Source organism: Mustela nigripes, chromosome 10, assembly GCF_022355385.1.
Source record: "Mustela nigripes isolate SB6536 chromosome 10, MUSNIG.SB6536, whole genome shotgun sequence".
Classification (NCBI taxonomy): Eukaryota; Metazoa; Chordata; class Mammalia; order Carnivora; family Mustelidae; genus Mustela; species Mustela nigripes.
The window spans coordinates 19,448,576-19,461,768 of NC_081566.1; the positions used below are offsets into that span (position 1 = coordinate 19,448,576).

At 41.3% G+C, this 13,193-nt stretch overlaps 2 protein-coding genes across 3 annotated transcripts in view; one reads left to right on the plus strand and one right to left on the minus strand.

Annotated features, from left to right (window-relative positions):
• Positions 1–50: 50 nt before the first annotated feature.
• On the minus strand, positions 51–8,463 carry ARPC5 (actin related protein 2/3 complex subunit 5). The gene is made up of 4 exons (XM_059412755.1): positions 8,133–8,463; positions 5,709–5,780; positions 3,201–3,377; positions 51–1,425 (listed from the first exon to the last, which is right to left on the minus strand). Exons 1-4 carry the CDS (start codon positions 8,274–8,276, stop codon positions 1,363–1,365), a joined length of 456 nt encoding a protein of 151 aa, XP_059268738.1. The 5' UTR covers positions 8,277–8,463; the 3' UTR covers positions 51–1,362.
• Positions 8,464–8,767: 304 nt separating this feature from the next.
• Positions 8,768–13,193, plus strand: part of RGL1 (ral guanine nucleotide dissociation stimulator like 1) — a 249,511-nt gene continuing 245,085 nt past the window's right edge. For both annotated transcript variants that reach the window (XM_059412756.1, XM_059412758.1), the window contains exon 1: positions 8,768–9,134. The gene's annotated coding sequence lies outside the window, so the exon portion shown is untranslated. The remainder of the gene's footprint in view (positions 9,135–13,193) is intronic.

Sequence of the window (13,193 nt, forward strand, 5' to 3'; positions counted from 1 at the left end):
CTTCCCCCTTAATTAACCCCACATTCATAAGTATTAAACTAAGAGAAAAATAAATTATTCAACACTGACATTTTATTTCCTGAACTTTATCATTTTTACAAAACAAAACAAAAAGCAGGTATCAAAAACAGCAAAGAGGTTATAGAATTTCTCCACCAGTTCTCACATAAGACAGTGATTACAAAACTGGTGTCCAATGTAAATACTAAACACAGGCTGATTTCCCTCTTGGTCATGTGCATTCAGGTGGTTTGTTTTGGAGATACTGAATGATAACATTTTATAAGCACCGGTCATTTTTTGAGAACCGATTTGGTTTGTCCAACAAAGTAAACACTTTTTGCTATGTGGCATTTTCCTTTTTTAAAAACCACTGAGCTAAAATACAGACTGTTAATGTGTCTGGATCTGAACCAAATATTTTAAGATCCTAATTACCCTGAAGAACACTGAAGACATTTATAGGGCATATTAAACACTAGTTATATACCTCATAATGTCTAAGGCAGCTATTATATTTCTAAAGAAAAGAGCGTTTCATTCAGAGGCTGCCCAGAGTTTGAACTTCATCATTGTTTCCACGTCTTTTCTCATTTGGAGTAGTTTCCCCACATTGGGTCATATTATTAGACAAAGTTTTATGCTCGTGCTAAACTGGCTCTGGCATTTCCTAGATACATTTTTGTAGAGCAAGACTCCTTGCTCTGGACCCTGGAGACCACAAAGAAATCGAGAGGCCATGATTATCGGATGCAGAGAGGAGGAGGTGTACTTAAGCTCATGTGATCTGGAGATAAACAGAAACAAAGCTGCAACTTGGAGTGGTGTTCACCCACCACTCATTCCAGAAACACATTTTGCTTAAATAAGGGAATTCTGGTCCAGTTTTGCAATGTTAATAGCTGCCAGTTTCTCAACTGTATTTTTTATAAAGATCATTTCCTGGCTAGCAATGAGTTAGGAAACTGGCCTCAAATTCTGATCAAATTTCTCACTATTAGTCAAAAACAAAACAAAACACCTTAAAAAATGCAAAACAAAACAAAACCCCACCAAGCCAATAGGGGTTAAAATTGCACAATTAAACTTGAAGGCAAATTGTACTATATACAGACAGGTATACACTGAAATCGTTTTTGAGCATGGAATACTCCTGTTCATAAACATTTCCTCTGTATTATCCCAATTTTCATGAAAGGAAAACTGATATGTGATTTTCTTCTTTACAGATATGAAAAAAGGAAGCAAGAAGGCAAAGCTGAGAGAAACAGATGCTGCCTGAAGGGCAGCGGTGGCATTTGGTTGTTTTGGTCTTTGTACCAGCGACTCCCACACACCCACAGGCTATCCAGTTCCTGCCGACTACACGGTTTTCCTTGCAGTCAGGACTCGCACAATGGATCCGACTCCTCCAGCAGCAAGTGCCTAAGAAGAAACCAAAATGTAAGTGCTGATGGGATCAGAAAGGGTCAATTCTCATACCAACTAAAACATTTTTCTTAAAGAAGGAATGTGTCCAGCTATCGGCTTTGGATTCATTAATTTTCACACGGATTTCTTGCACACCCATTGTGCGCCAGGCACTGTTCTCAGCACACAGAGACCCACACCACCTTCGGAGTCTCTGCCTCGTGCACCCACATGCCATTGAGACAGTAGCTGATATTCTACTATGTTGTTTTCGCGTAACAGGATGTTCTTACAGCATGTGCTTGCCTAAAACAAGCGCTTACATATAAATTAGGAATGCATATTGCTCTCTTAGCTCTGTCAGGAAGAAATTCAAACTGGGATCAACTGCCCTAAGTTCCATTTAGATTAGCCAGTCTGTCAGATTCTTTTTATTCCCCCAAGCTAAGAATGTTATTATTCAATAGCTAAGAACTTGGGAAGTTTAATTTTGACTTTACCTTCAAAAACTGCAAGTCTAGAGTATCAGGAATTGAAAGTTCTGGCTTACTTCCTGAATACTTCTGTGTACTGGGTACCGTGGTGGATGCTAGGGACAGAGCTTCTTCTGGTCTACCAGGAAGGGACAGATATGTAAGGAGAACATGCTAGTATAATGTATGCAGTGACAGAGGTGTGCCCTCCATGAGGAGGCACTCAGGCACAGAGAAAATCCTGAGCAAAGGTCGAGGAGTGTGAAACAGTACAGTGTATTCTGGGAAAGCACACGATTATGCTGCTCACTGCCGGAGCACGGGGGGAAGGACAACATAGCAGAGGAGTGGCTAGACTTGGGAACTTGGGCTTCATTCTGCAGGTGGCTGACAGGGTAGATCTGGATTGGAGAGACCGCATTCTGGCAACCGGGTGGAGAACAGATTTGAGGGAGGCAGAACTGGTAGCTGGAGGCCCAGATAGGAAGTTACAGCAACAGACGGAGAGAGGCTGCAAAGAGCTGCACTAGGGAGGTATCCGAGTGCATGGCTGGAGAATTACTTAGACAGAATGGCAAAAAACTGGTGACTGATGTCAGGAAGCAATCAAGGCTTAACGTGGGCCTCAGTTTCTCCATCCACCTAAACAGGTATGACAACAAGCTTTCTCTCCTAGTATTTTTATGAGGATTAATGGCGTTAATATTTGTGAAGTGCTTGGGAGAGTGCTTGGAATACAGTAAGTGCTCCACCAATGGCTGCTATGATCCTGACACTGGACAAGAACCACGTGGCTTAGGTTTTTAAGTGGGCTCTTCATCTCTAAACTGAGGATGACAAAGATGTTTATATACCTTGTAGGGTCATTGTAAGGTTTAAATGAAACATCAACTAATGGTACAGTGACCATATACATTACTCTCCAACTGGTACACTGGAGACTGAAAGGGAACTAGTCATAATTATGTTGGGAGAACAGGTATAAACTGGGGCCATCTTGGGAAAATCCTGGTTACCCCATCCATAAAAGTTAGCTCTCTTTATCTGGTCACAGATGAGCCATCAAATGACTTGACAAAGACAAGTTTTACAATCTCTTTAGTGTGTGTTTTCATCACTGAATGTGTTGTAAATGAGAATCTCTTAAAACCAAGGTCAGTAAGCATAAATCTAAACTTGCATTTTCATGCATTTATTTGTAAAAACAAAGATGTACAGCCGAGAAGTCAAAATAATAATTTAGGTGGTAGAAGGTGTGTCATGGTTACTTTCTATTATAAAGGAGCCAGTCATAGTGACTTAGAATTTGTAACTTACCTTTTCATGCCACTGCAATAACACAGCACTGCTATTGTCAGAGGGGCTCTCGAAGCCTTTATAAATATACTTCATTAGAAGATCCACACCATTCTTGTCCAGGGATTGAACTGCCTTTTCAATATCATTTGCTTTAAAAGAGATGAGCACCTTCAAAACAATGCTGCCTGCTCGATCCTGGGGATAAATAAAGAACAGAACATTTATTTTTATCTATCAATTTATTTATTTTTAATTAATGTCTTTTAAAAAAAGATTTTATTTTATTTATTTGACAGAGAGAGAATCACAAGTAGGCAGAGCAGCAGGCAGAGAGAGAGGGGTAAGCAGGCTCCCCGCTGAGCAGAGAGCCCGATGTGGGGCTTGATCCCAGGACCCTGAGATCACAACCTAAGCTGAAGGCAGAGGCATAACCCTCTGAGCCACCCAGGCGCCCCAGAACAGAACATTTAGACGTGCGTGTGAAGTGGTTGTTCCAGAAAGGCTCCACTGAGGTGACATTAAAACCTGATGGGACGTAAAGAAGCATCCTTGGGTATATCTGAGAAAACCATTTCAGACAGAGGAAAGAACAAATGCTGTTATTGTGTGTCCAAGGTGTTCAGAAAGCTCCCTGGAGGCCAGAGCGATATGGCAGAATAGTAGGACAGGAAGTCAGAGAGGCAGCGGGAAGACAGACCACATAAGCCCTGCAGGCCACTGTGAGGATTCTGGGTTTAAGAGAAATGAGAAGATGTTGGAAGGTTTTGAGAAGAGCAGTGATAAACTGACTTGTATTTTAACAGGATCCGTTTGGCTGCCATGCAGAGAATAAGCTGATGCCGTGCTGGTGGGGGGGGGGGGGCAGGGAACGAGGCAGAGCTGGCAGAGACCAGTTTGGAAGGGACTGCGATAATATAGGCTGGCTTGGGCTCACATCGGAGCAGTGGAAGGGGACAGACTCTTGACATGTCTGAAGGAGAGCTGAAAGGATTTGCTTACAAACACATATGATAACTTGCCCATTTTATTAAATCTGTATTTAAATTTTACTTCTTGACCTCAAAAAAACCCCGAGGACAAAGAAAAAAATGAACTACAATTCTATATTGAACCATCCTTCAATAATAATAAATAAAAATAAGCTTTTAAGAACACTCATTTTAAGTTTCATATCTACAATCAAGATATAAGATATAGTGATCTTCATTTTACGATTTTTTTTTCTTTGATAAAAGGCTGCTCCAAGAGCAAAGTCATTTTTTCACCCATGAAGGAAGCAGAGAACACTTAATTTACCCTTTCAACAATTTCACCTCGCCTATTCAAGAGTGGTATCTTTGGCATTCCTCATGTTCAGGAGTTTACAGAATGTTTCTACCACCTATCGTTGTCTTCAGTTTAAAGACTATGCAATTACCCAATTTAGAAAAATATTCTTAACCACCACAGCTATAACTTCCCACCCGCAAACTGTGATAAAAACTCACCTATGTAAAAGCAGAAGGTGGTAAAAATGGAATTTCAATGACCTCTCTCATCATTTTCAAAAACCAAAGAAAATGTTTCCTCTCATTGTTGGCGAGGTAATTATTAATACATCTACTTAAATTATTACTTGTATTCAGTTAAAGGGATCCTTAGGGCTCCTATAGACAATGGGGTCAGAACTCTGGGCTTCATTTTAAACAATCAGTAAGTAAGTTCTCCAGAATTTCCAGAAAGATCGCTGCTGGGGATGCTAAGTCATGTTTTTCTGGCAATATCTACCACCTGTACCAAAAGCCTTAAAAAATGTGCATTCTAAAAACCCAGCAATTCACTTCTAGGAATTCATTCAAAGAAAAAAGGTAACAATATACCCCAAATGTTCATTTCAGTACTGTTTACAACAACAGGTCAATAACCTAAACATATGACAAAGGAGATTAGTTACATGTAAACTGCAGCCTATCTATATGCAGCCATTAAAAAAGATGCTTTTGAAATAAACTTACTGCCAAGGAAAGATGTTCATATATATTTTTTTAAAAAAAAAAGCCAGTTATAAACCTCCATTAAAAAAAAAAAAAAAAAAGGCAAGACAACTAATACAAAAACTCTGTAAGCATACAGCAACACCAAAAAGTAATAACTGGCTACCTCTGGACAGGGGGATGACGATTATGCTTTCCTCCCCACTTCTCTGAGTTTTCTATAAACATTTAATACTTGCATAATTTAGAAAAATTTCTAAAAAGCAACCAAATAGAATCTGTTTATTTTGCAAGAGTTTTGTTTATTCTTCAGGCCTTTGCTCAAATTCAACCCAAGTGCCTCCAATAACACACAAAAAAGCTCTCATTCTCATAACTCAGTATTGGATTGCTGTTTTTCACATATAAACTTTTACCTATCAAACTACAGAGTAAGCTCTTCCACATCAAAGACAATAAATGGTTAAAATATTTGTTGACTTCACGACACTTCAGAGGATTCTGGTAAGAAAGCTTCAGTATCAGCAGAGATCACTGTGTGTCTGGGACTTACCTTCACTGCCTGACTCTTGGTGTTGATAGGGGGATTTTTCAGAGCTGCCTGGAGGGCGGCAGTCATATTTCCTGTGATGCAGGTTAAGGGGATAGCACCAAAGGGCAGCCCCCAGGAAAGCACTGTAAATATCATTGGTTCTTAAGACCTGACTTTATGCATAGAAAGAAAAATTACCACGGTCACTCTGTTGAATATTGGAAAACTCAGCATGTTGGTTTCAAGGATGTCAATCAAATGTAAAATATTGAAGACATAAGAGAAAGTAATAAGGCAAAGACCAGTTCTTGTCTGGCTCTAACTACTAAATGAACACTTTGGTGATAGCCTTTTCTTTTCCAGTAAGACACAGATGCAAACATTACCCAGTTACATTTCTAAAAAATTATACGTATCTCAGAATTATCAGGTCCCAAAATGAAACAGCATATTCTCAACCAAGATTTCTTTTTATGTGATTCTGACTGGAAAAATAAAGACCAAATGTTTGCTAGAATCATATTCTATATGAATTGAAATGCGGGTAGAAAATGCTGGTGATTATTGCAGCACTCTAAATGATATACCTCAGCAATCTCTCAATATTAATGAAAAGAGGCACTACAAAAGATCTAGTAATTCAAGGACCTTTAGGTAGTAGCTTAATTTTTGTTTTGTGTTATTTTCTCTTATATTTCATAAAGGTTATTGAAACTGTTTTAGGTCATACCTATTAAATTTAGTCTTTGAAAGCACCAGTGAGTTAGCAAGTATGAGACACGGAAGGCCAATCAGACTGTCAGAATATACAGTCATTCCCCTAAAAGGAAAACCACAGAGTTCACTTGTTCCTCCATCTGTAGTGCCTGGCTCAGAGCTTGTCTCTTCTGGTTGCAACAAGAGAAGAGACAGTATCTTTTTATTTTACTATAGTGATTAAAAAGCAGATCCATTATATGGATACAGCGGTACCAGTTAAGACTCATCACCCATCAACCTATAGTTAGTTCACAAAACATCATTTATCCATCACAACGAGTGTTTTCAGACAGAGTCATGTCCACTGCTTCTGTCTGGGAGAAAGAGAGAAAAAAAAGTCTGACCAAAAAAAGCCCCAAAACCAAAAAAACCCCTCTGGGTGGCGGTCAGCTGTTATTTTCAAGGGTTAACGGAACTTCTAGAAAAGCACGTCTTTTGCAGACTGGCTCATTTTTAAGACCTAAAGCATTTAAGTATTTAAGTAATGCAGAATAGCAACAGCTGACTGTGAAAGTTGTGGAAATAAAAAAAAACATCTGTATGTTGATAAATGTTTAGTGCTGTATTTTAGGTGCCTTTAAGACTAGATATAGTTACAACCAATATTTTCACTCATATTTCTCCAATATACTTTATTTAATAGGACACTGATGAGGAAAGGGTTTACAGTCTTCCCTATCTTATAATACATTCAAGAATAATTAGAAATGAGTGAATTCAGTAATTGAGATTCTCTAAAATTACAGCATTAGTTGTTGCAACATTTACATTCTTCTAAAAAAGATGTGATGCAAATGTGCAAATTTATGAATATTCAAATATGCAAAAACAAAACCCAGGAACTGACAGCCGCATTTTAACTGAAATGGAAACGATTTCAGGGTTACAAAAATGATCCTGCTTTGAACAAATGACTCATCGTCTATTTTATTCACTGGGGTTTATTTTAAATATTTCCAGGGATTCTCCATATGCAATCCCTCTTTCCATTGTCCCTCGTTTATCAGGTAAAAAGCCTCCAACCTTCCTTCTCGGGAGTTGGTTGTTTCGTACTCTTTCCCTTCCTCCCGGTTAACAAATTCTGTACCTTGCAATCTTTATCTTGCCAAATTCCTTTCTCTTTACATAATAATGCTTTTAAAAAACGCCCAGGGGCTAAAAGGACCGAGGGCCTCCATTCTGCAAACCGCCCCATCCCTCCCAGCAAGGAATAAACTCTCCCAACGCTGCCAAAACCAAACCACCCAACAGAAGCAGCAGCCTGCTAACTCCCAATCACAAATTTCTGGAGCCGAGGTGACTCCAGCCAGCACCGTCCTGGGGAGGACAACGTGAGCGCCCCCCGAGAGCCAGAGGGCAGCCCCAGATGCCTCCCCCCGCGCCGCGGCGAGGGCGCGGCCGGCCCCGCCAGTTCCCGGAGGCAGGAACTCCGGCCGCAACCTGAGGAATCGGGGCGGGCAGGGCGCCCCGGGAAGGGCGAGTTTCCGAGGCGGGTCCCCGGGGTCTCGGGGCGACTCGGGCAGAAATGGGAGTGTCCCCTGCCCTCTCAGAGCGGAGGCCCCCAGAGAGACAGATTTAAGTCATGGGCCGCTGGGGGCAGCTCCGCGCCCCTGGCCCGGGGGGCTGCGGGGTCCCGGGAGAGGGGCGGGGCGGGACGGGGAAGGGAGGCCAGCAGACGCAAGGATATTGCCGCAGGCAGGAGTCCACCTCGCCTTCGTCGGGCCCGGCCTGCCCGTCGCCCCCGTCTTCCTCGTCCACGAACTTGTTCTCGTCGTACTCATCCACGTCCACCTTCCGGAACCGGGCCGACGACACCGTGTTCTTCGACATCCCCGATCCGGACCGGCGGCGAGAGCCTCCTCTGGGTTGCTGCCTCTACCTCGGTAAGCGAAGCTCACCAGGAACCCGCTGCCTGGCGCCTTCACTTCCCTCTTCCGCTCTGGGGCGTCGCCGGCAGTCCGGGCTCGGGCGCTTCTGGGCCTGCGCGCTGGCGGCGCTCCTTCCTCCTCAGCTTCATGCTCTTCTCTAGCCTCCTACGCCGCCCCCGCTCTTCCCCGGGGAGCGCGCGCGAGGGAGGGAGCGCGCTGAACGCAGTGCGCAGGCGCGGGCTCTCTGCAGGAAAGGGGCGGGGCTGGGAGAAGGAGGCGGGGGCGGAGGGGGCGGGGCAGGGGGAGGGCCGAAAGCGGGGCCGCGGGCTGAGGGAAGAGGCAATTGGTCGTCTGGTGCCGTCATGTGATCCTCAGAGGGTTTCCATAGCAACGCTTCTCTGCGGTCCAGTCGGGGCGGGGGGTGGGGGGGGGTCCTTAGCTTGGTGGCTATGGGCACTGGGGGCGGGTGGCTTTTGCTGCCGCCGCCGCTGCCGGCGACCTGTCATCTGGGTCCTGCGTGAGGTCCGGCTGGCCCGGACTTGCCTGTGAGGTGGGATGGACTGGTCGCCGGGCCGCGTCCCCTGCAGTTGGCAGGAGTCTGGGGCGGAGTGATGCGCGCCCGGGCGCCCGGCGTCGTTTTAGTTGTCAGAGACATCACTTCGGACCGTGCACTGCCGGTGGCTGCGCTCCTGAGCCGGGAGCCCCTTTCCCCGGGTTGGAACTACGCTGTGCAGCCAGCGGGAGGTCCCCAAGGACGGAGTCGAAAGGTCATATCTTATCCGTCAGTGCTGTGTGACAGCATCCCGACGGCACCTGCAGAGTAGGTATCATATCCGTCGCGAGGGAGGGGAGGGTTCTGGGCAGGGGCCGGGGTGGCAAAACTGGGGCGAACCTGTGGAACTTGGGGTAGGGTCAGTCACGGACATCTTAAAATAAGTGGCTGTTTGGAGCAAAATTGTTAGAAAAGGATAGGGGCGAGTTACGCTCTCTGGCGATGTGGGGAAACAAAACGTGTGAGAATTAGTGAAAACCAGATCTTTAAGATTTATATTTGTGACTTAAGATTTGTATGATCCTGCTAGGCCAGCTTTTCCTTACATTTCACATCCTCGTTTCTGAGAGCAAAGCTCTTATAAGAAGATAGAGGCACTAGCACTAAAGAAATGGTAGTTGTGCTCTGTGTATAACACTGAAATACAGATATTTGCAGAATAAAATAAAATTATTTTGGACATTCAACTGGACGCTGCTCAGATAGCTTTATGTTTTCCTGACATCCTGTCAGGTCTAGCTCAATTCCATCTCAAGCTGAAAGCCGGTTGTTGCCCTGTTAACACCCCCAATCCTTGGTTTTCTGTGCTGTATTGAAAAGAGCACTGGACTCAGAGTCGGAAAACCCTGGCTCAGGTCTTTTCGACTCGTAATCCATTTGATTGAGGCATTCCACTTAAAATTCTGAATTTCAGGTTCCTCGTCGCTGAAGTGGAGCTAATAATGTGTACTTCACGAGTCTGTTCTGATGATTAAGTACAGGAAAGTGTTCCGAAGCTCTAAAATTCTATGTACATGTAAAATACATCTTACCTGTACCATTGATTTTGGCACTAGTCTTATGAATTATTTAATGACAGATCATGTTTTATTTCGTTCCTGGAAGAGATCAAAAGATTCTGGAGGGCAACGACTTGTCTTATATTTATTTTGTATCTTATTTACATCTGATATAATGCTCGGCATGCAGGCAGAACTCAATACATTTAGGTACTCAGTTATTCATTGATGAATGCATAAATGTTTGAAAGTCAGAGTGAACATAATGCATCAGTAAGGAAAGGAAGAGAGATCTCAAAATCAACCATTTGTTGGACAGATACGCATACATATGTATATATGTGTATCTATATCTACATTGACATGTATACATATATATATATGTGGAGATATATACATATATATGTGTATGTATATGTATATATGGAGAGAGACAGAGGGAGTTCTCAGGAATGGAATGCATCCTTTCTTGGAAGGAAGAAGCAATATGGCATTTTTCTCTTCTCAATTAAATCACTCTTATAGAAAAATATATCATTTAGGTGGTGGAAGTGACATTTCTTTAAGATTCAAGTTATGAGGGGCACCTGGGTGGCTCAGTGGTTTAGGCCTCTGCCTTCGGCTCAGGTCATGATCTCAGGTTCCTGGGATCGAGCCCCACATTGGGCTCTCTGCTCAGCGGGGAGCCTGCTCTCTCTCTGCCTGCCTCTCTGCCTACTTGTGATCTCTCTCTGTCTATCAAATAAATAAATAAAAATCTTTAAAAAAAATTAAAAAAAAGATTCAAGTTATGAGCAAACACATGATAAAGAACTCCTCCATGCTCTGTTTTCAGAGAGCAGAGGAAATTTTTCTACCTGTTGGTAATATTTATTTTAAAAGGTCATATGCCAGGGGCGCCTGGGTGGCTCAGTGGGTTAGAAGCCTCTGCCTTCAGCTCAGGTCGTGATTCTGGGGTCCTGGGATCCAGCCCCGCATCAGGCTCTCTGCTCAGCAGGGAGCCTGCTTCCCTTCCTCTCTCTCTGCCTGCCTCTCTGCCTACTTACGATCTCTGTCTGTCAAATAAATAAATAGAATCTTTAAAAAAAAAGTCATATGCCAATGTATCAGACCATTACTATGGTGAGTGGCATTATATAATTTACAATAAAGATTTGTTTTACTATTTCCTGCTCAGTTTCAATCTTTTGCTAACTTTGGTAAGAGCTCAACAGTATACTTGTTTTGATGTGAAAGATGATTGTACTCTTTTGTTCTTCTAAATCAAGATTTTCTTTGAAGAGAAAATTGAACATTAGAAGCGCTATTGAGAGCAAACAGAAACAAGGATTTAAGACTAATATATCCCTTCTCTTAATTTCTCTTCTTTTGTATTAGGTCTTATTTAGGAAATGTCTCTGTTCTCTTATTTTAGAACTAGGAGGAATTCTGGGGTAGAAATCAACTTAAGGGAATAGTGAGAGGAATTTAAAAAATTGAGTTGCTCAAGGGTATAATTGATTTGATTACTCAGAATTTTGCTCTATATGTTGAATGTGTTAAATATAACTAATTCTCAGTTGCATAATGCATAATACATTTGAGATGTAATAATGTCAAAAGGTCCTTTTCCAATGTGGTATTTTTTATTGTCTTGCAATGATAAGTACCTAGTATAATAGATATGAAACATATTTGTACCCAATGAATAATCTAACAATTTTGCAATCATTTTTAGAGAGTGAGTATTTCTTAATGGATACATTAATTTCCTCCCTACCCTAATCAGCTAACAGTCAAATCTATAAAGCTTTAGGGAAGTGTGTGTGTGTGTGTGTGTGTGTGTGTGTGTGTGTAGAAACCTGTCCTTAATTATGTTTTAATTAGATAATACACATTATTCCACTTTCTTGCAAATTACAACTTTTTATGTTAACCATGGTACTTAATTCATTTTATGTAATATTATTCTCCCTATTTTATTTTCCAAATGAGTGTGTATCCCTGAAATAACAGATCTGTAGGTTTTAAGACATTTTATTTACTGTGCAAATAACCTGGTTTAGTTGAATACTAAAGTATTCAGACTAAATCTGAATTTTCTCAAGGTTAATGCTGCGTGATAGTATGTAGCTCCTTTTTATTATCTGTGATAATGCAAAGAGTGAAGAATCTTTTTAATTAGAACGGATTTTGATAAAACTATTTTATAATAGGTCTTTCTTTTCAGATATTTTAAACTGAGTGCTCTACTACCATGTGCTTGTTTTCCCCAGCCTTGACACTAAATACTTAACAAACGAAGACACTGAATCCCACAGCAATGAGATGGAAGTGAGGCCAGTGTTAATCAAACACATCAAACATGTGTTATAAATATAAAATAAATAAGTGAAGTTCAGTTCTGGTAATGGTGATGTAATACCACTGTTCTCTAGAAACATAATTAGTACAATATAAGAAGATTTTTTTTTTAAAGATTTTATTGATTTATTTGACAGAGAGAGAGGCCCAAGTAGGCAGAGAGGCAGGCAGAGAGAGAGGGGGAAGCAGGTTCCCCGCTGAGCAGAGAGCCCGATGTGGGGCTCAATCCCAGGACCCCGAGACCATGACCTGAGCTGAAGGCAGAGGCTTAATCCACTGAGCCATCCAGGCACCCCTATAAAAAGATTTTTTAGCATGTTACCTAGACTATAGTTGGTCTAATGCTTGTACATAATATCCAAATGAACTAGTTCTGTGTTGAACCACTAGCCTTCCATTCCATTTTTGCTTTGTGGTTTATTTTAGCTTTATATAACTTTATGATTTTACATTAGGATGGAATAGATAGGGTGAACTATTTTATAATGGGGCCTTTATTTATATGTTAGTACTTATAAGATTAAAAATTTTAATCTGTTCTCTTGTCTCAGGAAAAACTTTTAGTGCTAAATCAAACAAAAATAAATCTTATTTGTTAAACATTGTTTTGAATTGGACTCTCTGTTTAATTTTTTTACCTGCTTATAATAATATTAAGAGAAGCTATGGATTTAAAAATTTATTTATTCTGTATTCTTTCCCACTGCTGGGATCTCTTATTAATGCTAACAGTTGTTTTAGGGTTGCATTTCTTGTCATAGTATATAATCATAATATTTAAGATAAGGATAACTAACATTTTCTTTTCTAATATTTATATCACTTTCATTTATTTTTTTTTTAATCTTATTGCATTAGTCGTACTCGCAAAAGCAGTGTTGAAAAACTGGGTGATATTAGGGATCTCTTCCTTGTTTCTCTTTTAATGGAAATGATGTTGGTATTTTACCAGTTTATATTTCCTGTTGTTTTAGGATATTTAGGT

Excerpts from the sequence above, each read along its gene's own strand:
- ARPC5 (XM_059412755.1), bottom strand. The coding sequence starts at position 8,276 with ATGTCGAAGAACACGGTGTCGTCGGCCCGGTTCCGGAAGGTGGACGTG. Across the intron at positions 5,781-8,132 it reads TGGACTCCTGCCTGCGGCAA|GGAAATATGACTGCCGCCCT; the intron begins TATCCTTGCGTC and ends ACCTGCATCACA. Across the intron at positions 3,378-5,708 it reads CCAAGAGTCAGGCAGTGAAG|GATCGAGCAGGCAGCATTGT; the intron begins GTAAGTCCCAGA and ends ATTTATCCCCAG.